At 40.1% G+C, this 21,175-nt stretch overlaps 1 protein-coding gene across 11 annotated transcripts in view; it reads right to left on the reverse strand.

Moving 5' to 3' along the window:
- Amn1 (antagonist of mitotic exit network 1) overlaps positions 1-21,175 on the reverse strand; it is a 31,452-nt gene that overhangs the window by 637 nt on the left and 9,640 nt on the right. For 10 of the 11 annotated variants that reach the window (NR_153963.1, NR_167761.1, NR_167760.1 and 7 more), the window contains 3 exons: positions 12,936-13,153; positions 11,551-11,607; positions 8,909-9,020 (listed from right to left, as the gene is read on the reverse strand). Coding sequence is in view for 4 of the 11 variants with exons in the window: in XM_006507047.4 (XP_006507110.1) it covers positions 8,909-9,020; positions 11,551-11,607; positions 12,936-13,153 (387 nt within the window). In the remaining 7 variants the exon portion in view is untranslated. Of the gene's footprint in view, positions 1-8,908; positions 9,021-11,405; positions 11,608-12,935; positions 13,154-21,175 lie in introns of all 11 variants that reach the window. The other variant, NR_167758.1, reaches the window with a different exon arrangement.

Consider the following 21,175-nt stretch of genomic DNA (forward strand, 5'->3'; position numbering starts at 1 on the left):
TATAAACTAGATGTAAGCTGAGAATATGCCTGTAATACTAGTACTTAGGAGGTATAGATATAAGGGTCAGGAATTTAAGACAGATCCAACTCATAGCAAGTAGGAGGCTAGCCTGGGCTATATGAAATATTGTCTTAGCACAAAGTTAAAAAAACAAAACAAAACCCTAGGTGTGGTGATAACTATTACAGGGTTATTGGAAGGATTAAAAACAACATGAAATAAAAGCATAGTGGTAGAGATATGTAAGCCAAAGCCCTCATGTTTGGCTTTGATGAAATGTATAGTAAAGCTTTGCTTTGCTTGGGTTAGCAGAGGCTGTGAAATTGTTTTGAGACTAAACCTTGAAGGAATGTCTTTCTGGAAAGTCTGCACTTGGTGCTCCGTGAGAGCTTGTAGCTGCACAAACCTTGGTCCTAAGATATCCTGGTGAACCTGGAGTTCTTACTTTTAATTCTGGCTAGTCATGGTCAAAAAGGACTGAGATTTATGTGTGCTATCTGATCTCTCGTGCATCAGGGGAAAGAAACTCTGGTAGATGGAACTTTTCTCAGCCCCAATTAACCTTGTGTAATGATTGAATAAAATAACTAGAGTGAACTAGCTAGGTGTCAGTCTTTCCAAGAAGGCTGAACACCTCTGCTCCTTTGGAAAATGAAGGCTTAGTACCTTGGTGAGCTTCTGTCTCCACTGTGGCACCTATGACCAACATCATTCAATACATAGTGGGGCTGGCAAGATGGCTTAAGAGGTAAATGTACTTGCTGCCAAGCCTGACAACCTGAGTTGAAGCCCTGGGAGCCACATGGTGGAATGCCTAGTCTGACCTCCTCTACGTGCATACTAGATGATATATATGTACCTCTCTATACACAAATAAATAAATGAAACTTATCAAGCACATTTAAAAAAATTATTTTATTTTATTTTTTTTTTTTGGTTTTTAGTGGCAGGGTTTCTATGTATAGCCCTGGCTGTCCTGGAACTCACTCTGTAGACCAGGCTGACCTCGAACTTAGAAATCTGCCTGCCTCTGCCTCCCAAGTGCTGGGATTAAAGGCGTGCACCACCACACCTGGCTTATTTTAAATTTTAAGTGCTTTGCCTGAATATATTATCAGTGTACCATTTGTGTGCCTGGTGTCCATAGAATCCAGAAGAGAGCATCAGATTCCCTGGAACTGGATTTATAGACATCATGGGTTACCATTAATTATTAATGCGTTATTCAGTTGCATACTATGCTTTGAATTTTTAAACTACATTTACTTAACAGGGCTGGAGATCTAGCTCAAAGGTTAAGAGGACCTAGGTTCAATTACCAACACCCACATTCCACTCCCTGGCCCCCATAAGCTCATGGTTATATCATAATGCAAAATGCATTTAGTCCAACTTGAGAAGTCTCCACAGTCTGGTTTCTCAGAGACTCTATGCAGGGACCACCCTGCCACACACATACCTGAACTTAGCTGCTCTCCTTAAATACTTGTGTACCTTTGATAACTCTAAAGCCAGAACCAAGAGGACAGCACTGCCAAGTTTGACTACCTTGAATCCAATTTGTAGCAGCTTGATTTGTTGTTGCTTTTTAGCAGCAAAAAAATTCTCAAGCTGGGCATGGTGGCGCACGCCTTTGATCCCAGCACTCGGGAGGCAGAGGCTGGCAGATTTCTGAGTTCGAGGCCAGCCTGGTCTACAGAGTGAGTTCCAGGACAGCCAGGGCTACACAGAGTAACCCTGTCTCGAAAAACAAACAAACAAACAAACAAACAAAAAAAAACCCCAAAACCAAAAACAACAACAACAAAAATTCTCTTTGCCTTTTCTTTTCACAAGTTGGAAGCTTAGCTGAGTAGGCTCCTGCCCTGAGGCCATCCTTTATATCCCAAGGCAGATTTGGCCTTGCCTTGATTTCCATCTCTTTTACACACAAATGTGGCTCCAACATTAAATTTCCTGGTGTTCTTTTCCTCTTCAAACTGTACATTTAGTATTTCTTTTTGTCACTTTCTCTTTTTCACTGTAGACTGAAATAGGAGGGATTACTAATAACCATGTGACAGAATCAATATTAGGCTGTATTGAAACCTCCTCTGCCAACTAAGTTTAGTTCATAATTTGCCAACTCAGCCTCAGACAAATTATTAGGACAAGGGTAGAAGACAATCTTTGTCAAAATACCACAAGAATTGCTTCTAGCCCTGTTGCTAATATTCTCTTCTTAAATCTCTTGCGCCTGCCTCCATAGTCCATATGGCTCTCAGCACTGCTGTCTTCCAAGACCCTACTAAGATGGCTCATAAACTCTGTTTCCAGTGTTCAACTGCTTTCCTAGTCTTAAATACTGGATTTTCCACACTCCTCCTAAACAAGCATAGTCAGGTCTGTTACAGCAATACCCGACTCCTGGCACTAACTTCTGTCTCAGTTACTTTTCTACTGGTGTGACAAAGAGCATCACTAAGACCAAGAACCATTCTGAAACAGTCCCAGCAAAAAATTCAGGTGATTTTTTTTTTAAAAGATTTATTTATTTATTATATGTGATTACACTGTAGCTGTCTTCAGACACATCAGAAGAGGGCATCAGATCTCATTACAGATGGTTGTGAGCTACCATGTGGTTGCTGGGATTTGAACTCAGGACCTCTGGAAGAGCAGTCAGTGATCTTAACCACTGAGCCATCTCTCCAGTCCTTAGGTGACTTTTTTTGGTTTTCTTTTTCTTTCTCTTTCTTTTTTCTTTCCTTCTTTCTCTTTCTTTTCTTTCCTTTTTCCTTTTCTTTCCTCTTTCCTTTTCTTTCCTTTCCTTTTTCCTTTCCTTTCCTTTCCTTTTTCCTTTCCCTTCCCTCTTCCTTTCCCTCTCCCTCTTCCTTTCCCTCTCCCTCCCCCTCTCCCTCCCCCTCTCCCTCTCCCTCTCTCCTATTTGGGGGCAGGGGTATCATTTTCATCCAAGATATCACAAATGCTTGTTATATAAGTTTGTTACATATGAAATCAAAGTAGTTGGTAATCAGATACCTTCCCTTTCTCCCCAATGCTGGGTATTCAATCCAGGGTCATAGCATGCTAGGAAAAACTACTGCTAATCTACTCTTTCTCTTTTCACTATCACTTAGCCTTAAATTCAGGCAATTATCTAGCGGAAATATTAAGGTCTTTAAAAGTAGAAGACAGGCACAGGCATGTTGTCAAAGGATTATCATAAATTAGAGGCAAGCGTGGGCTACATAGTGTATACCAAGACACTGGCCAAATGCCAAATGAGTCTGGCTAAAAAAGTTAAAATAAATGGAAGAGAGAGAGGGGGGGGGAGAGAGAAAGTACAGCAGAGATGGCAGCATGTTGTTTATGTTCAATAAACAGAGAAGAACTATCTTATCCATTATAAACAATTAGAACTAATAAATTAGCCAGATTGCAAGGTACAAAAACAAAATATAAAAATCAAATATTTCTGCATACCACTAAGGAATGACCCAAAAGTAGAACTAAAGTAAATTTACTTATGTTTTCATGAGAAAGAATAGAAACCTAAGCATCTGAATTAAGTCCATAATACCAGGCACTTGGGAGGCTGAGGTAGGAGGATCACAAGTTTAAGGCAAAACTGGGGTACCCAGTAAGAATCTGTCTCACAAAACAGAAGAAAAATAATTCTATCTTTTTTTTTTTTTAAATGGTTTTTCGAGACAGGGTTTCTCTGTATAGCTCTGGCTGTCCTGGAACTCACTTTGTAGACCAGGTTGGTCTCAAACTCAGAAATCCGCCTGCCTCTGCCTCCTGAGTGCTGGGATTAAAGGCGTGCGCCACCATACCCGGCTGAAAAATAATTCTAAATAACAAAACATTGGAATATTTAGAAATGAGTTCATAAGAGTGATATCAGCACATGGGAGGCCCAAGTAAGCAGATCTTGAGTCAGAGTCCTGCCTCGTTATACAGAGTTTCAGGTCAGTCAGGGATACATTTGCTTTTGTGTTGTTATAAATGCTATAACTAAAAAGAAGTTGAAGGAGGAAAGGGGCACAGTCTACCACTGAGAAAAGTTTGAGCTGTTTTTTAAGTCTTACAACTATAATTATATTGGTACTGAATAGTGGTTGTTTTTCCTTCCCTCCCTTCCTCTCCTCTCCTCTCCTCCCCCCCCCCCCTTTTCTTCTTCTTTTTTTTTTTTCTTCCCGAGACAGGGTTTCTCTGTGTAGCTCTGGCTGTCCTGGAACTCACTCTGTAGACCAGGCTGGTCTCGAACTCAGAAATCTGCCTGCCTCTGCCTCCCAAGTGCTGAAATCAAAGGTGTGCGCCACCACTGCCCGGCTTACTGTGGTTGGTTTTAATTGTCAATTTGACATAATGTAGAATCACTTGGGAAGAGTCTGAGAGAGTGACTGTCTAGACTAGGTTAGCCAGTAGGCATATCTATGTAGGACTTTCTTCATTATACCTGCCCACTCTGGGAGCCACCTTCCCAAGGCAGGAACCCTATCTTGGGTAAGAGTAGAGCAAGTGAGCTGAGCCAAGCATGTATACATTAATTTATTTCTTGTTGCTTCTGAATGCCAATATACTGTGACCAAGAGCTTCAAGTTTCTGCCACTTTGACTTCTATAAATGATGGACTGTAATGTAGATTGTGAGTCAAGTAAACCCTTTTCCTCTAAGTAGCTTTTGTCAGGGTATAATGTCAGAGTAACAGGAAACAAAACTAAAACTCTTAATTATAATGTATGTGTTCGAGTGTGAGTTTTATTATGTTTAAAAAAAGATTTATTTTAATTATGTGTATGTCTGTCTGTGTGTGGGTATATGCAGGTAAATGGAGTTATAGGTGGCTATCATCCACCTGACATGGGAGTTAGGAACAAAACTCAGGTCCTTTTTAAGAACATTATGTGCTCTTACTGGTGAGCAGTTTCTCTAGCCCCTTCTTGATGTTTTTTGAGACAGGGTCTCATATAGTCCAGGCTTATTTCCCACTGGCTGAGGTTGACCTTCAACTCCCTCCCGATTCTCCTAACTCTGCCTCTTGTGGAATAGTATGCCTAGCTTTATTCTGGATATGGAGGACAAAAAGTAATGACACATTACAACCTTGTATTTTAGAGGCTTACAAATAACTGCCAGGCTACTTACAGCTATTATATAAATACAGAAATTTCCTTTGATTTTGTTTGTTTTTTGATTGGATATTTTATTTACATTTCAAATGTTTTCCCATTTACAGGTCTCCCTTTTGGAAACCCCCTACTCCATGCCCCTTCCCCCTGCTTCTATGAGGGTGCTCCCCCAATCACCCCCTCTCATCCTCCCATCCTAGCACTCCCCTACACTGGGGCATTGAACAACCTCAGGCCCAAGGGCCTATCTTCCCACTGATATCCAACAAGGCCATCCTCTGCCACATATGTGGCCAGAGCCATTGGTACTATATTGAATAGATAGGGAGAGAGGGGGCAGCCTTGTCTAGTCCCTGATTTTAATGGGATTGCTTCAAGTTTCTCTCCATTTTGTTTGATGTTGGCTACTGGTTTGTTGTATATTGATTGCTTTTACTATGTTTAGGTATGGGCCTTGAAGTCCTGTTCTTTCCAAGACTTTTATCATGAAGGGATGTTGAGTTTTGTCAAATGCTTTTTCAGCATCTAATGAAATGAGTTTTTTTCCCTTTGAGTTTGTTTATATAGTGGATTATGTTGATGAATTTTCATATATTGAACTGTCCTTGCATCCATGGGATGAAGCCTACTTGAATGATTGTTTTGATGTGTTTCTAGGATTCGGTTTGCAAGAATTTAATTGAGTATTTTTGCATCAATATTCATAAAGGAAATTGGTCTGAAGTTCTCTTTGTTGGCTCTTTGTGTGGCTTTGGTATAAGCATAACTGTGGCTTCATAGAACAAATTGGGTAGTGTTCCTTCTGTTTCCATTTTATAGAATAGTTTGAAGAATATTGGTATTAGGTCTTCTTTGAAGGTCTGATAGAACTCTGCTCTAAACCCATCTGGTCCTGGGCTTTTTTTTTTTTTTTTTTAGTGATTGCTTCTATTTCTTTAGGTGTTATGGGACTGTTTAGATGGTTTATTTGATCCAGATTTAACTTTGGTATTTGCTATATGTCTAAAAAAATTGTCCATTTCATCCAGATTTTCCAGTTGTGGTAAGTATAGGCTTTTGTAGTAGGAGCTGATGATTTTTTGAATTTCATCTCCCTTTTCATTTCTGATCTTGATAATGTGGCTACTGTCTCTCTGCCCTCTAGTTAGTTTGGCTAAGGGTTTATCTATTTTGTTGATTTTTCTCAAAGAACCAGCTCCTGGTTTTGTTTATTCTTTATATAGTTCTTTTTGTTTCTACTTGGTTGATTTCACCCCTGAGTTTGACTATTTTCTACCATCTACACCTCTTGGGTGTATTTGCTTTTTTTTGTTCTAGAGCTTTCAAGTGTGTTGTTAAGCTGCTAGTGTATGCTTTCTCCAGTTTCTTTTTGGAGGCACTCAGAGCTATGAGTTTTCCTCTTAGCACAGCTTTCATTGTGTCCTATAAGTTTGGGTATGCTGTACCTTCATGTTCATTAAATTCTAAAATGTCTTTAATTTCTTTTTTTATTTCTTCCTTGACCAAGTTATCACTGAGTAGAGCATTGCTCAGCTTCCAATGTATGTGGGCTTTCTGTTGTTTTTGTTGCTACTGAAGACCAGCCTTAATCTATAGTGATCTTATAGGAGGCACAAGATTATTTCAGATAGATAGTAGAAACTTAGGCCTTGATCTCATGTAGGTCGGGGCAGGAGATAGTGAAGAAACACCGTCTCAATGGATAATAATAATTGTTTAGATTGCTTCAAATTGTTTTAATTATCAAAATGAAGATGATTATTAGTTTGGTGGTATTTATGATTTTAAAAGTCCTCTGGGAGAGAGGTTAAGCTACTAAATTAATCTATACCTTTAGTGATTTCGGGTTATGGACCAAGGGCATGCTATTTTGGGAGAGAGGCTCTATATCTGTGTTAAAAGGAAAGGAGTGATATGGATCAGATATGACAGAGGAAGACCCCCTGAAGATCTTGACTACAGAAAAGAAAAATTGGAGAAAATCAATCAGGATGGGTAACTTGATCCTCTGATGCCTTGACACAGGAGCAGCCCTATAACTGGCTTAGATATAAAAAGGTCTCTAGGCAAAACTTCAGCTAAAATTAGACAATAAATCTTGTTGGTTGTGGAGTCATTAAGATTCATTGATTCATCGTGCCATCCTTTATATGGCATGAATAAAGATCTATTACAATTGATTATTGATCAAATTAACTCATAAAAGGACAGTTGTCTTTCACCTGCTCAAATAAGGAGCAAAAATTCAGCCTTAATTGATCTGTGCACCTTACACAATCCATGCGAATATCTTTATAGTGCTAAAATTTTGGTTGAAGATTCATAGATTACAGAATATGCCTCTGGCAAGATTCATTCTCTATGACCCGTGGTTCCAGTCCCGTACCTCCTGAAGCTGTTTCTAGAGAATTGCTTCCAAACAGCTTCAGGAATAGCTCAGCATATGTTTTGCCTCAGCATGGGTCTTTCCTTAGCCAGTGTCTTGCCTCAGCATTTGTATCCAATCAGGCTAAGTCCATGGAGTCCTGACAAATGGCACTCATCTAAGCAATGTAAGGCAGACCAATACATGCATACTGTTAGCAAAGAATCCTTCATCACATGTCCTTTCACGTGTTTGCCTTAGCAGAACATCCTTTCTCCTGTGTCTGTGTCAGTGAAATGTACTTTCACAAGTCTGCCTTAGTCTTTCACCTTTTTCCACTTCAGGAGAACACTCACGTGTTTGTCCCAGCAAAACACCATCCAACACAATTGATATTTCAAAGAACCCTTAAATTTCCACTTTAGTCAACCAATCATGTAACTGCAAAGTTAGAAGGTCCCTAACCCCTGCTGTAGCTATGATAAAAAGGTAAGGCTTCACCAGCTCAGGGCCTTCCATACCCATCCACTGCATTGGAGAGGTTGGAAGGTCTGAGCTTAAGCTTAAATAAAGACCCTTTGGTTTTGCATAAGAGTTAGATTCCTAGTGGTCTCGAGTGGTCTGTAGGGACCTCACAACCTGGGCAAACAATCTGGGTATCCAAACTCTGTGCCTAATTTTTGTTCAGCAGGAGCTTTATGTGCTGAGCTATGTCCTCAGCTCTCAATGGATAAAATTTTTGTTGTGGTATTTGAAATGATGTTTATAGCCCAGGTCACCTCAGAATTTACTATGTAGCTGCAGCTAACCCTGAACAAGAAGCCATCCACTCTACCTTAGCCTTATGAGTGTTGGGATTACATGGTTGAGTCATGATGCAAAGGTTAAATTGTTCTTAGACTCACTTTCTACATTTTTAGTAAATGGCAGTCAACTGATCATTTAGCATATTTAATAGATATAATAAACAACATTTTTTTGGTTGTTGTTTTGTTTGTTTTCAAAGACAGGATTTTTCTGTATAGCCCTGGATGTCCTGGGACTTTGTAGACTAGGCTAGCCTTGAACTCATAGATCTGCTTGCTTTTGCCTCTTGAGAGCTGAGATTAAGGTGTGCCAAACTTGATATTTTTTATTGTATGTATAAAACATCATATTAATACTATCATCATTGTTGGCATCATACTTATGTAGGTAACAATGAACCTGATCACCATCATTACCATGACTACTATCTACGTTAAGATCCAAAATAGATTAGATAATCACCATGAGTGAGCCTATGAAGGAAGTGTAGCACTGTATCATTTTACTGACAAATACAATGAATAATAGAACTGAAGGAGTAATGAATTTTCTTAAGGTTTTACTGTTGGTAGAAGATGAAGTCAGGATTTAAACACCGGCAACCTGTTAGACTGACCTGTTATCAGGGGGCAGCCATGGAAAAGAAGTATACATATCCGAGGACATGCAGTCAGAGCAGCTTCTACAGCCTTATCAGTTAGATTTATACAGTATCTCATGTTAATCTCCTATGTGGAAACCAAAATAAAAGAGATTTAAAAGCTAGATTTATAATAACAGCACAAAAAAGTTTAGAAAGTAATTTCATACAAAAACCCTAATGTGATTAAGTTACCATCTTGTCCTGACCCCACTTTGCGTCTGCTTAGACATTTCTCAGCCCCCTGCCCTACCAACAGCTATGTCTGCTTTGACAACACATTTGGGATTTTCTAAGACTCTGACCATGGTTCAAATGTATTGAAGAATAAAGATAAAAAATTACTGAACTCTTCCTCACCCCAGAGCCCGACCCCTCCCATCTAGAGATTGTTCCCAGAACACTCCTGAACTCTTCACCCCAGAATGCATTCCTGAACTCCTCACCCTAGAGACTGTTCCAAGAACATTTTTGAGATAAGGGCCTCCTGGAACAACCTCAGAATGAACCGGGTACATTGCCAAATAATAGGACATGACCCCTTAGTTACGTAGAATTCCCTTGGCAGAACCCCTTGTCCCTTGGCAGAACCCCTTAGTTATGCAAACTTGTACTTTCCCTGCCCCGCTCTCCCCCCTTGAGTTTTTCCTATATAAGCCTGTGAAAAATTTGGCTCGAGGTCGATTCTCCTCTACACCATACTAGGTGTATGAGTTTCGACCCCAGAGCTCTGGTCTATGTGCTTTCTTGCTGTTGCTTTATTAAATCTTGCCCTCAACATTTTGAGTTCGGTCTCAGTGTCTTCTTGGGTCCGCGGCTGTCCCGAGGCTTGAGTGAGGGTCTCCCTTCGGGGGTCTTTCAGTATTAACCAAAATAACTGATGTTTATATAAATTAAAGTAACTGATAATGATATAAATGAAACTGTTATGTTTTGACTGAAATAATTGTCATGTTTTGCCAAAGCAAATGTAGGGTCATTCTGACCCTCATCTGACATTGATATCATTGTGGTTTTTGTCTTTAAAAATTCTGTATCTCTGAGTTTCAGGACTCAGAGTCTCTATGAGGCACTACCCTAATCTTGGTTGTCAGCCAATAAAAGACTTTAAAAAAAATTTTTTTTTAAAATAAAAGACTTTTTATAGCAGTTAGCTGGCCTAATAAGCATGTATTTGTAACTTTCTCATGTGGATTACTTCAGAACCAAATATCTACTTACTTTTAAAAATCCTACAACTATGTATAAAGAATTGATGAATGTCCTTATCCTTATATTTCTAATACTTGGGGTGTGGAGGCAAAAGGATCAGTTCAATGCCAACCTCCATTACAAAGCAAGTTCAAGGCCAGCCTGGGTACCAGAAGACCTTATCTCAAAACCAAAAAAATGTTCCCTTGCTGAGCACTTTCTTTCTCATTCTTGCCACCTCCCCCCACCCCCTTTCTGCCATGAAATGGTATAGCAGAAGCTAAGGCATAGATGTTGGACTTTTCAATCTATAGAACTGAGAAGTAAATATCTTTCTTTTATAAAAAGAAAATCAAAACCAACCAATCAACAAAACAAAACCATGAAAACCAAGAGTGGTAAAAATAGAGGCTGGGAAAATGGATCAGTAGGTAAAAGTTCTGAGTTCAATTCCCAAGTAAAGGTGGAAAGACAGAACTAACTCTGTAAAGCTGTGCGCTGACCTCCACACATGTTCTGTGATATGCATGTGTACAAATAATACACAAACTTAAAGAAAGGGGCTGCAGAGACAGCTCAATGATATCTGGTATCATAGCAACCATATGTTGGCTCACAACTGTCTTTAACTCTAGTTCTCGGGCATCTGACACCCTCTTCTGGACTCCTCAAGCATCAGTCATGCATGTGGTGTACAGATACATATGCAGGTAAAACACCTGTTCACATGGAATAAAAGTAAGTTTTTTGGTTTGTTTTTAGTCAGGGTTTCACCATATCACTCTGGCTGGTCTGGAACTTACTGAATAAACCAGTCTGGCCTTGGACTCACAGAGACTGGCCTGTGCTGGGGTTAAAGAGCATGAACTACCACACCTGGAACAAACGCACATGTTTTTTTTAAAAGAAAGAAAGAAAGAAAGAAGGAAGGAAGGAAGGGAGGGAGGAAGGAAGGAAGGAAGGAAGGAAAGAAAGAAAGAAAGAAAGAAAGAAAGAAAGAAAGAAGGAAAGAAAGAAAGAAAGAAAGAAAGAAGAAAGAAAGAAAGGAAGAAGGGAAGAAAGGAAGAAAGAAAGAAAAAACAAGATGAAAATCTGGGTATGGTGGTGTACTCACTGTAATTCTAACAATGAGGAGATTGAGGCAGGAAGACTGTTGCAAGTTCAAGGCCAGTTTAGGCTCAAAATATAAAGCAAAACCGAAATTAAACAGACATCTTCAAAAGATAAAAAGGCCAAAGGAAAAGGATATCGCAGCAGGTTATCTCAGGTTTGTTGTACAAACCTGAAGACCTGAATTCTTCAAAGCTCATGTAAAGGTGGGAGGAGAACCAAGTGTACAAAGTTGTTTTCTTGTTCCTTGCCCATCAATAATAGTACTCTTTTCCTGAGGATAAAATTTAGTACATTCATAAATGTTTCAAAATTACCTCTAATTGTTTGGCACATGGTCCACTAACAAGTGCAACCACACCATTGTCAGATACCTAAACAAAAGGGAAAAGAAATATATCTTGTGATGGAGATGAAAGAATTTTCTAAAGTACATTAATCATGAAGAATAACTACCTTCCATTCAGCAAACATATATTTTAGTTATATATTCTTCCCATTAACTAAGAGTGAGTTCAATGCCCCTAACAAAGGACCATACTTTTTCTGTTTATTGAAAAGCACATCCAGAAAGATATAGGAAAGGAATAAGTGTTGTATTAATCTTTTACAGAAGTTTTATAAGGGAAGAAATACTTTATCTGACTCATTGACCCAGAACAGCAAGAAAAACCACAAATCACATTATTCCTTATACACAAATACATTGTTCTGAGTTAGGGGCATGGAAAGGTTATAAGGGAGACATATATATTGTTCTGAGGCAGGGTCATGGACTGGTTGGATATGAATGAAAAATAAATAATACAGTGTGAGATCAAAGCTATGTGTTCAACTTAGCTTTTAAAAGTTGATTACAAGACTGCCATACCCGGGATCCATCCCATAATCAGCCTCCAAATGCTGACAGCATTGCATACACCAGCAAGATTTTGCTGAAAGGACCCTGATATAGCTGTCTCTTGTGAGACTATGCCAGGGCCTGGCAAACACAGAAGTGGATGCCCACAGTCAGCTATTGGATGGAACACAGGGGCCCCATGGAGGAGCTAGAGAAAGCACCCAAGGAGCTAAAGGGGTCTGCAACCCTATAGGTGGAACATATATGAACTAACCAGTACCCCCCGGAGCTCGTGTCTCTAGCTGCATATGTATCAGAAGATGGCCTAGTCGGCCATCATTGGGAAGAGAGGCCCCTTGGTTTTGCAAACTTTATATGCCTCAGTACAGGGGAACGCCAGAGCCAAGAAGTGGGAGTGGGTGGGTAGGGGAGTTGGGGGGGGGTCTGAGGGACTTTTGGGATAGCATTTGAAATGTAAATGAAGAAAATACCTAATTAAAAAATTAAAAAAACAAAAACAAACAAACAAAAAGTTGATTACGTGAAGAGTTCAAAGTAGAGTAAGATAGAATATGTTGTTTCTTTTTTAAAGGTAAGTTATATTTAAACAAGCTGAATACACAATAAAAAAGCTTTAAATGATCTCAAAGCATATAATTAACTTGGTAACAATTGGGCAAATGTTCTATCTGTGAAGGCAAGTTTTAAGAAGCATTCTTGAAAAATCATTCTCATACCATCAAGATCATGAAATAAATGGTCAACAATTTAAACAGTAGCAAAAGAACTAATGATAGTCTGATTAGTCATGGATAATAACTGGGACAGTATGTAAGTTGTGCCAAGTTATCTCTCACTTACCTGCGTAGTTGAAATGTCAACACACTGCAGAAATGGGCAGTTTTTTCCTAATGCATGTAAGGACACATCAGTAATACCTAAGCAGCCACCCAAATCAATGATCTTTAGCAGATGACAATTGAGTGCAAGAGCAAGGACTCCTTCATCAGTGACACTGCAACATCCTTTCAAATAAATTTCATGAAGGTCTGAACAGGATGAAGCCACAGCTTTTATTCCTGGGAGAAAACAGAATTACTATCAGTGAACTATATTGTTATAAAGGTATTACTATAAAATTAAAAATACCCAAATAATTATCAGGAAAAAAATTCTTTACACATTAGAGGGACAAGGACATTCTTTATGAAATATAATCATAGGGAAGCTTAATGGAAGCCTGTAGGAACAGATATCAGAGGCTGCTTTCATAAAGGCTGCTTCAGTCCTTTAGAAAGCAACCCCTTTTGTTCTTGACCTGATATTCTGTTAGATAACTAAAGTGGATACATGTTAGACATATCTTCCTTGGAAGAATAGGCCCATACTTGACTGTACTAATTACTGGATTAAAAATGCAGTAAGGTAGTGAGTGAGTCTGTCAGAGTTTCCTTGCTTTACCTTAAACTAGCTATGGTTTGCCCTCACCAATGTAGTCATAGTTACTTTTGTCTTATACTTTAAAAAGTTGTTACAGTTCTTTTTTTCTTTAGAATACTTTTTTTCCCCCCTGGGAAATTTGAATCTATATCCTAGGCTATTCATATTCGGTTCAGAATAAACTATTTTCTTATCTCCTTCTAGTGAGGTCAGTATTTTGCATCATATTAAACAGGCAAATGCTCTACTCGTGAACTATAGACTGTTTTTCACTCTAACAATCACCAATTTTATGTTAGCCAGTTTCAAAGTAGTCCATCCTACAACAGGCCAAGTATATCCAGGAAAAGGTGCAGAAGCAAGAAAAGTAGATTTATGAAGGTAGCAGTTTTGTTAGTTGTGAAGGCTAGGGAGGGAGATCTTAGAGGTAAAAAGACCAGATGAAGCATTCTACTAGCTATTTCCAAGTTCCCGTCATTGGCAAAGAACTCAGAGACAAAGTATGAAATCAGGATGAAGTTTTACTCTACAAGAGAGTAGGAATTTCAAGCGAGCCTCAGGATTCAGGCTTTTCTTGGTAGGTCATGTGCTTTAGACAGGAATGTTTGCCATCATGCACATCCCATGATTCCTTTTTTTTCCTCTGGCCAGAACATCACAATGGACTTGAACTTTCTGTAGCTATTTATTTATATACTCAATCATCCCCAACCTCCTCCTCTTTCTTCAGACAGGGACTATGTAGTCCAGGCTGGCCCGTAACTCACAAAGATCACCCTGCCTCAACTTCTAGAGTGCTAGAGTTACAAATGTGAGTCACCATGGTTGGCTTCTTGTCTTAAAACACACATTCTTCATGTTAAGTTTCATAGCAATTAGCTAAAAACTAAGGAATAATTTTATAAAGGCTAGATATTTTGGGTTCTATAGCTCTAAAGAGAGGTCTGACAATTTACATACTTTCAGCAAAAGAATGAGAAGAATGGAAAGCAAAAGGGCAAAGCAGCAGAGGATAAATCCAAAGGAGCAGCTCTGTGAAGATATACTTATTCTTCTAGTGATATTGAAACAGGCACTTAGAAACAGCTTTTGTTAAAAAAGGTTGCCTATTCACTTGGTCTGACAAGGCAACTAAGGTGAGATATAAGCCTGACATCGTTGCCCTTGTTTTATGTCTATAGCTTTTACTTTTAAGACAGGCAACAAAGGAAATATCGTTTAGTTTGGGACTCTATTTGGAACATATACACGTTCTCCTCTTATAATAATGTACTTGGAAGCCTGTTTCTTTTATCTGTATAATTATCCACACACATATATAGCAACTTCAGAACTCCATCAACTTCCTACCTTCTTCAGGCTATTTATACTCCCATCTCTGAAAAATAGTATAGATCCTCTCCAAGACCCCAGTAACAATATATTTCTTTTACTTTTCCTTTTTTTTTTTGGAGGGGGTGGTTGAGACAGGGTTTCTCTCTGCAGCCCTGGCTGTCCTGGAACTCAGGCTGTAGACCAGGCTGGCCTCGAATTCAGAAATCCGCCTGCCTCTGCCTCCCAAGTGCTGGGATTAAAGGCATGTGCCACCACTGCCTGGCAACAGTGTTATTTCTAATTATCCAGGTACAAAGAACCGAATTCAGGATGAACTGGTTTTGGGTGCATCACCATAAGGCAAAATTGTGTCCTTTTGTAAACTTTCAGGGAGAATCCCCTATTTACCATTTTGTGCCTATGCATAATTGGGCACAGAAGGTAACTTATGGAAGGGGACATGTATAATAGGCAAAATAAATACATGAGTTAATCTATCAATCAAAATAGAGAACCACCTAAACTATGCTCTTTAGTAATCAGCTCCACTGATGCAAAATCAATACTCTTACCTCAAATTGTTAAGAGATAGTATACTGTTGAGTTTATGAATGACTATGGTTATAGAACACTGGTTCAAGTTATCCCCAATTCCATATTCCAAGTTAACAGCTTCATGATACTGTTATAGTAATAGAACTGAAAAAAAAATTGTAACTCAAAACACTTTAAAAAAAAAAATAAAACAACTGGGGGCTTGCTTATAAGTTCAGAGGGTAAGTCCATGACCACCATGGTAGCAAGGGAGCAAGGCAGCAGGCAGTAGGCATGGTGCAGGAGCAATAGCTGAGAGCTTGCATCCTAATTCACAAACATGGGCAAAGAGAATAAGACTGGGGGCTTTTGAAACCTCAGCGGCACACTAACTCTAATAAGGCTACCCTACTAATCCTTCCTAAACAGTTCACCAAATGAGAACCAAATATTCACATATATGAGCCTATGGAGGCCATTCTTATTCAAACCGCCACTTTTTTTCCCCCAGATGGTTCTCAGTGGCCTCTGGTTCAAATGACTAGCGTTTTACAACAGAGGACACATATTCCTGGCCCAGGCCACACTGCTAGTATTCACATGCCTAGGCAGGAAGCCAGACAAGCTTCTGGGACTACCCAATAGTGTGTCTAACATTTGGACAAATGGCTTCCTTGTGGGGCTAGACACTGCTAGAGAAGCTCTTTGTAGGCATGTGGCTTAGGCAGCCAGAACCATATGTTCATTGGCCTTGTGGGAACAGCATAGGCCACTCTGGCATTGAAGAGACCTGACCTGCCTCTGCACTTTCCCGCTGCTCATGCAGTCAGAGCTCCCCTTCCCCTTTTCCTAGCATAGATGCCTCTGGCCTTGTGGAAAGGGCAAACAGAGAGGGCCCAGCCTGGTGCTAGAATATTGCAATTCCCCTTTTCATGGTGGCACTCCCTTCCTCTTAACAACTTCCCTATGGGAGAAGGCAGACACCAGTTTTGGGAACAGACAAAAGGCAACACTAAGGCTGACACTCTCCTTGATAGATAACCAACATTTCTCTGGTGCAGATGGCTCCTGTCCTTGAAGGGAACGTGGAACAAACATCCTTGAAATGATAAGTGGCCCACTCTTGGACCTTGAGAGAAGGGCAATTAAGTGTTCCCAGACAGCTGTGACCAGTTTGTAAAAATACACTAGCTCCTGATAGCACTATAAAGTTACTTCCCAGGTCAGTAGGTTCCCCCTCCCAGCTGCACAAATATTATCAGGTTTGAAGAATGGCTTCCCCTTGTTAACTCCCCAGTCACGTAACCCCAAAGTCCGAGGATCCCTGCTTATGCATATAAAACCTCCAAGCCCTGCCTGGCAGTGGTGGCCATGCTTTTAATCCCAGCACTTGGGAGGCAGAAGCAGGCCAGTTTCTTAGAGACCAGCATGGCCTACAAAGTGAGTTCCAGGACAGCCTGGGCTATAACAGAGAAACTCTGTCTCGAAAAACAAACAAACAAACAAACAAACAAACAAACAAACAGACAGACACAGACAGACAGACAGACAGGACAAAAGCTCCAAGACTCTGGATACGGGGATCACATTTTTAACCTGCACAGTGAGAAAGGCTTGTGATCCGGGTCTGACTCGTGAATAAAGGCTCTGTTATTATAGTGGACTTGCACTTCCTGGTGTTCTCCTGGGGTTCCTGAAAACTGGGCATAACAGCAGCAGATGATCTCAAAGGCATTTCTGTCAGGATCATGTATTGTTTTCTCCCAACCATCTGCTCCTGATTCCTTCAGTCCTAGAATCTGAGGTTCTTGGGCTGTGTCATTATGGGCCCCATCTGATTTCTGTGTTCTGGCATAGAGCCTTGTCGCCAGGAATGGACAGCTGCTATGTTTCAACTCTCACAGCCAGAATATCTACATGGTTATCTGGAACTGGGTGGCAAGGAGAGCCAGAACCTGGGAAAGATCACTCTTTGCAGTGGGACCAAGTGGCAGACTATCCTCAATATGCCCCAGATGGCATCTTCTCTTGACACCAGTTTCCCAAGGGCCATTCCTATAGTCTTGCCCTGCCAGGGTTTCCAGTCCTTGGAGCCGTGTCTTTAGTATAAGGGAGAAGCTGGCATTGTTCAGCACTGTGGAGAAAGGGCAGCCCACTGGATACTCCACGCTGGCAATGACATTGGCCTAGTCTGCCAAACTCAGAGCTACACAGTTGGCAGAGGAATAAGCCTAACATGAAGAGATGGGTTGTAAGAGGGAGGCCACAGTACTGACAAGGAAGTCCCAAGAAGCAAATGAGGAAAGACCCACACAGAATGCAGGGTGATCTCTATCGAGAAGTGAGGCATTCAAGGACCATAAAGCAGCTGGTAATTAAGCAGTTAGGATTGAGGATTTGGTTCTAGGGTTGGGAACAACCCTGTGTTACCCCTAATATTCAGCCTAGTCTGGCTGCCCTCTTGGCCTACTTAACCTTCTATAGTCAGGATGTGCCCTTCCCTGGAATCACCTGTCTTTGGGTTGACAGGAAATGGCCTAGGAGCCATTTCCTCTTGACCATTCTCACAAGGCAGGATCTGATGGCATCTAGGAGGAAAGCTTATTAAGACACAGGATGTTCACAGGTGAGGCAACAGGATACTCTAAGAGGAGGTTGAAACATTCCATTCTGCAGTAAAGCTTAAGCGCAGGAAGTCCCTGAAATTGGACAATCTAGATTCACTAGGTCTCAAACACCAGCCTAACTTCTTGTAAGCAGCAGAGACCAGTGAGTTGCCTGGAAGAGGCCTGGCAACCTCAGGCCAACTGGAGAGACATTTTCCAACTTCTTGAGCTAAATGAAGGCTGTACAATGTGTTCTAGGTGCCCAGCTTTAGTGAACTGTCACATATGCTGGGTGTGGGCTTTGGCGATGCAGCTGTCTTTTCATTATTTTTGCTCCTGTTAAGTGACCCAAATAAAGCTAGCTGGTTCACCATGTTGGACTTCGGTGGTGTCCTTACTTTGGCTTGTCATTGGTTCCCTAACTGGAATAAATAGATGTTCATGTCTCCCCAGAAATAGTTCACACAACACTGTACCATCTACAATCCCAAGTGTGTCAGTTAATTATCTTTGGCTATTTAACAAGTAACTCCAAAGTTTAATATTTTAAAGAGTGAGATTTCTTTTTTTTTTTCATGTGTGTGTATGTGCATGTGTGTGTATGTTTTGAGACAGGGTTTTTCTGTGTAGTCCTGGCTGTCCTGGAACTTGCTTGTAGACCAGGCTGGTCTCAACTTAAAATATCTGGCTCCTCTCTCTGGACACTTTTCAAATACATTGGTGGGCACATTATATAGGCAGGATATAGAAAGAAAGAAAATTAGCCCTATAGGTATCAGATGCTATCTGTGGGCATTCTCAGTCTTTTGATTGGTGGAAACAAGGATTTGTCCTTAGATCACACACAGAGGAGGCAACAAGTGCCCTCCTCTATCAAGAGAGACATACAACATGTCTCTGGACAGTCAACATCCAATCTTTGTACAATCCCTGAAGTTCTAATCAGTTAAGTCACAGAAGGTTCACTGTAACATGTGACTCTAGGACCTTTCCTTTACACAACTCTATAAAAAGAAACCCAAGGCTGTAGCCTAGGGCCCTTAAATATTTTTGTGTGGGCCATAGTCAGTCTTGAGAATATATCCCTCTATAATTAGTACTTTAACTTCATTCTAAATAAAATTATCTTACTTCTTCTACACATCTGTGTGAATCCTTTTTTTCCCTGTGGAATTCTGTGGATAAGAAGCCGAGAATCCGTAAACACTTGGTTCTGAACACTGATTTAAAGTACAGTGATAAGTGATTTCCCTAAACCTGCAGGCATCTTTGATTTAAAGAAAAGTCAAACTTCAGAGGACAAACTATATGAAAATAGAATTACCCATGAAGGTACCCTGTAGCAGAAGTAACCATGTTGTAGGAACTAGATTGGTTTCCTTAAGTTATATATAGCAGAGTTAACTATTTAACTACCCTTTGGTACCAGAGCAGAATTAGTCAGTGATCACTTGACTAGAACTACTTAATTAGGTATATGTCTTACTATCCTGCCTTAATTCTTTATCTACTTAAGCCTAAAGCTTGTGTCGATACCTCAACAATGAATTTAGGATCATCAGACCTCTTCACCTGCTCCACTTGCAAATGTACACTGATTTAATCTCTTTTCTTTGGTTTTCATCATTATTCATTTCCTTAGTTGGTAATTTGGTGTGGGTGGCAAATTCTAGATTTCTAGATTTCTAGAGCTGGGTTATTGATCTAGCACTCCAATTCTATTGGGGGTCCTATCCTGGGGAACCATTCTAGAGCCTCCCCTATGTTTTTCACGTAGCTGATCATCAGTGTCCTTTATACATACCATTTGCAATTAACTAGTAAACATATGCTGAAGTAACTGAGGTAACACCATCTTGTCTTGATCTTGACTCCATTTTGTATCTGTTGAGGTGCTTTTTCACTGCAAACCCACCCCTGACCATATCCAAAGATGTATAACCAAAATAGCTGCTGAATGTAAAACCAAATAACTGTGTTCTGCCAAAACAAATGTTAGAAGGGTCTCCTAACAATGTTATTGTGATTTTTTAAATTTATAAATGCTGTATTCTTGAACTTTTGGCTGAGAACTCTTCATGACAAAAGCCTACTCTGGCTTAAATAAAGGACGGTTACTTAACCTTATATTAGTGATGGTCTGTAACTTTCTCACATGGATTAGAACAAAGCAAAGTATAGTTCTGAGTTCTGTGAACCACTGTGAGAAGTTATCAATTTCTAAGGAGTGTTCCAGGATTGAAACCCAAAGACTGGGGCTGGAGAGATGGCTCAGCAGTTAAGAGCACCGACTGCTCTTCTAGTTCAAATCCCAGCAACCACATGGTGGCTCACAACCATCTGTAATGAGATCTGATGTCATCCTCTGGTGTGTCTGAAGACAGCTACGGTGTACTATAAATAAATAAATAAATAAATAAATAAATAAATAAATAAATAAAATAAGAAAAGACAAATAAAGAAACCCAAAGACCATTCAGCACCACCAAAGTCTGAATTTGAAAGTCTTTATTTAGCTGAAGAGAAACAGTCTTACTGAGCAGCCTTAAATGTATTACAGGGAACCTTAAAAGGAAAAATAAAAATCATAGAAAAACTATATCCTGGTTGGCAGTTGCAAGGAAGTAAAGCAAGCAAGCAGTTTAACAGAAGCCAAAGCATGCAGTTAGCTGCAGCATTTTGTTTCCAGAACTTTCCCATGGGACTTTTCATGGCAGGGGTAGTAAAGGGATAGGGATCAGTTAAAACAATGATGGCTCCAGCTGAGACTACTGGTTGGAACCTTTGCTGTGACAGGAGGAACAAGTTGTGGGATATGGTTATGTGAATAAAAATGGGCCCCACAGGACCACAGGAAATGGCACTATTAGGTGTGGGGTTTTTTTTGTTTTGTTTTGTTTTTTTGTTTTTTTTTTGTTTTGTTTTGGTTTTTTGAATAGGTGTGGCTTTGTTGGAGGAAAGCTATCACTAGGGGGTAAGCTTTGAGGTCTCAGAAGCTCAAGCCAGGCTTAGTAGCTCATTGTCTCCTGCTGTCTGTAGATCAAAATGTAGAATTATCAGCTCCTCTAGCAACCTCTGCCTGCCTGCATGTCACCATGATGACAATAGATTAAACCTTTGAACTGTAAGCCACCCCAATTGAGAGTTGCCATGGCATAGTGTCCCTTTGCAGCAACAGAAACCCTAACTAAGACACAGAAATACTGT

The sequence above is a fragment of the Mus musculus genome, chromosome 6 (genome assembly GCF_000001635.26).
Source record: "Mus musculus strain C57BL/6J chromosome 6, GRCm38.p6 C57BL/6J".
Taxonomy (NCBI): Eukaryota; Metazoa; Chordata; class Mammalia; order Rodentia; family Muridae; genus Mus; species Mus musculus.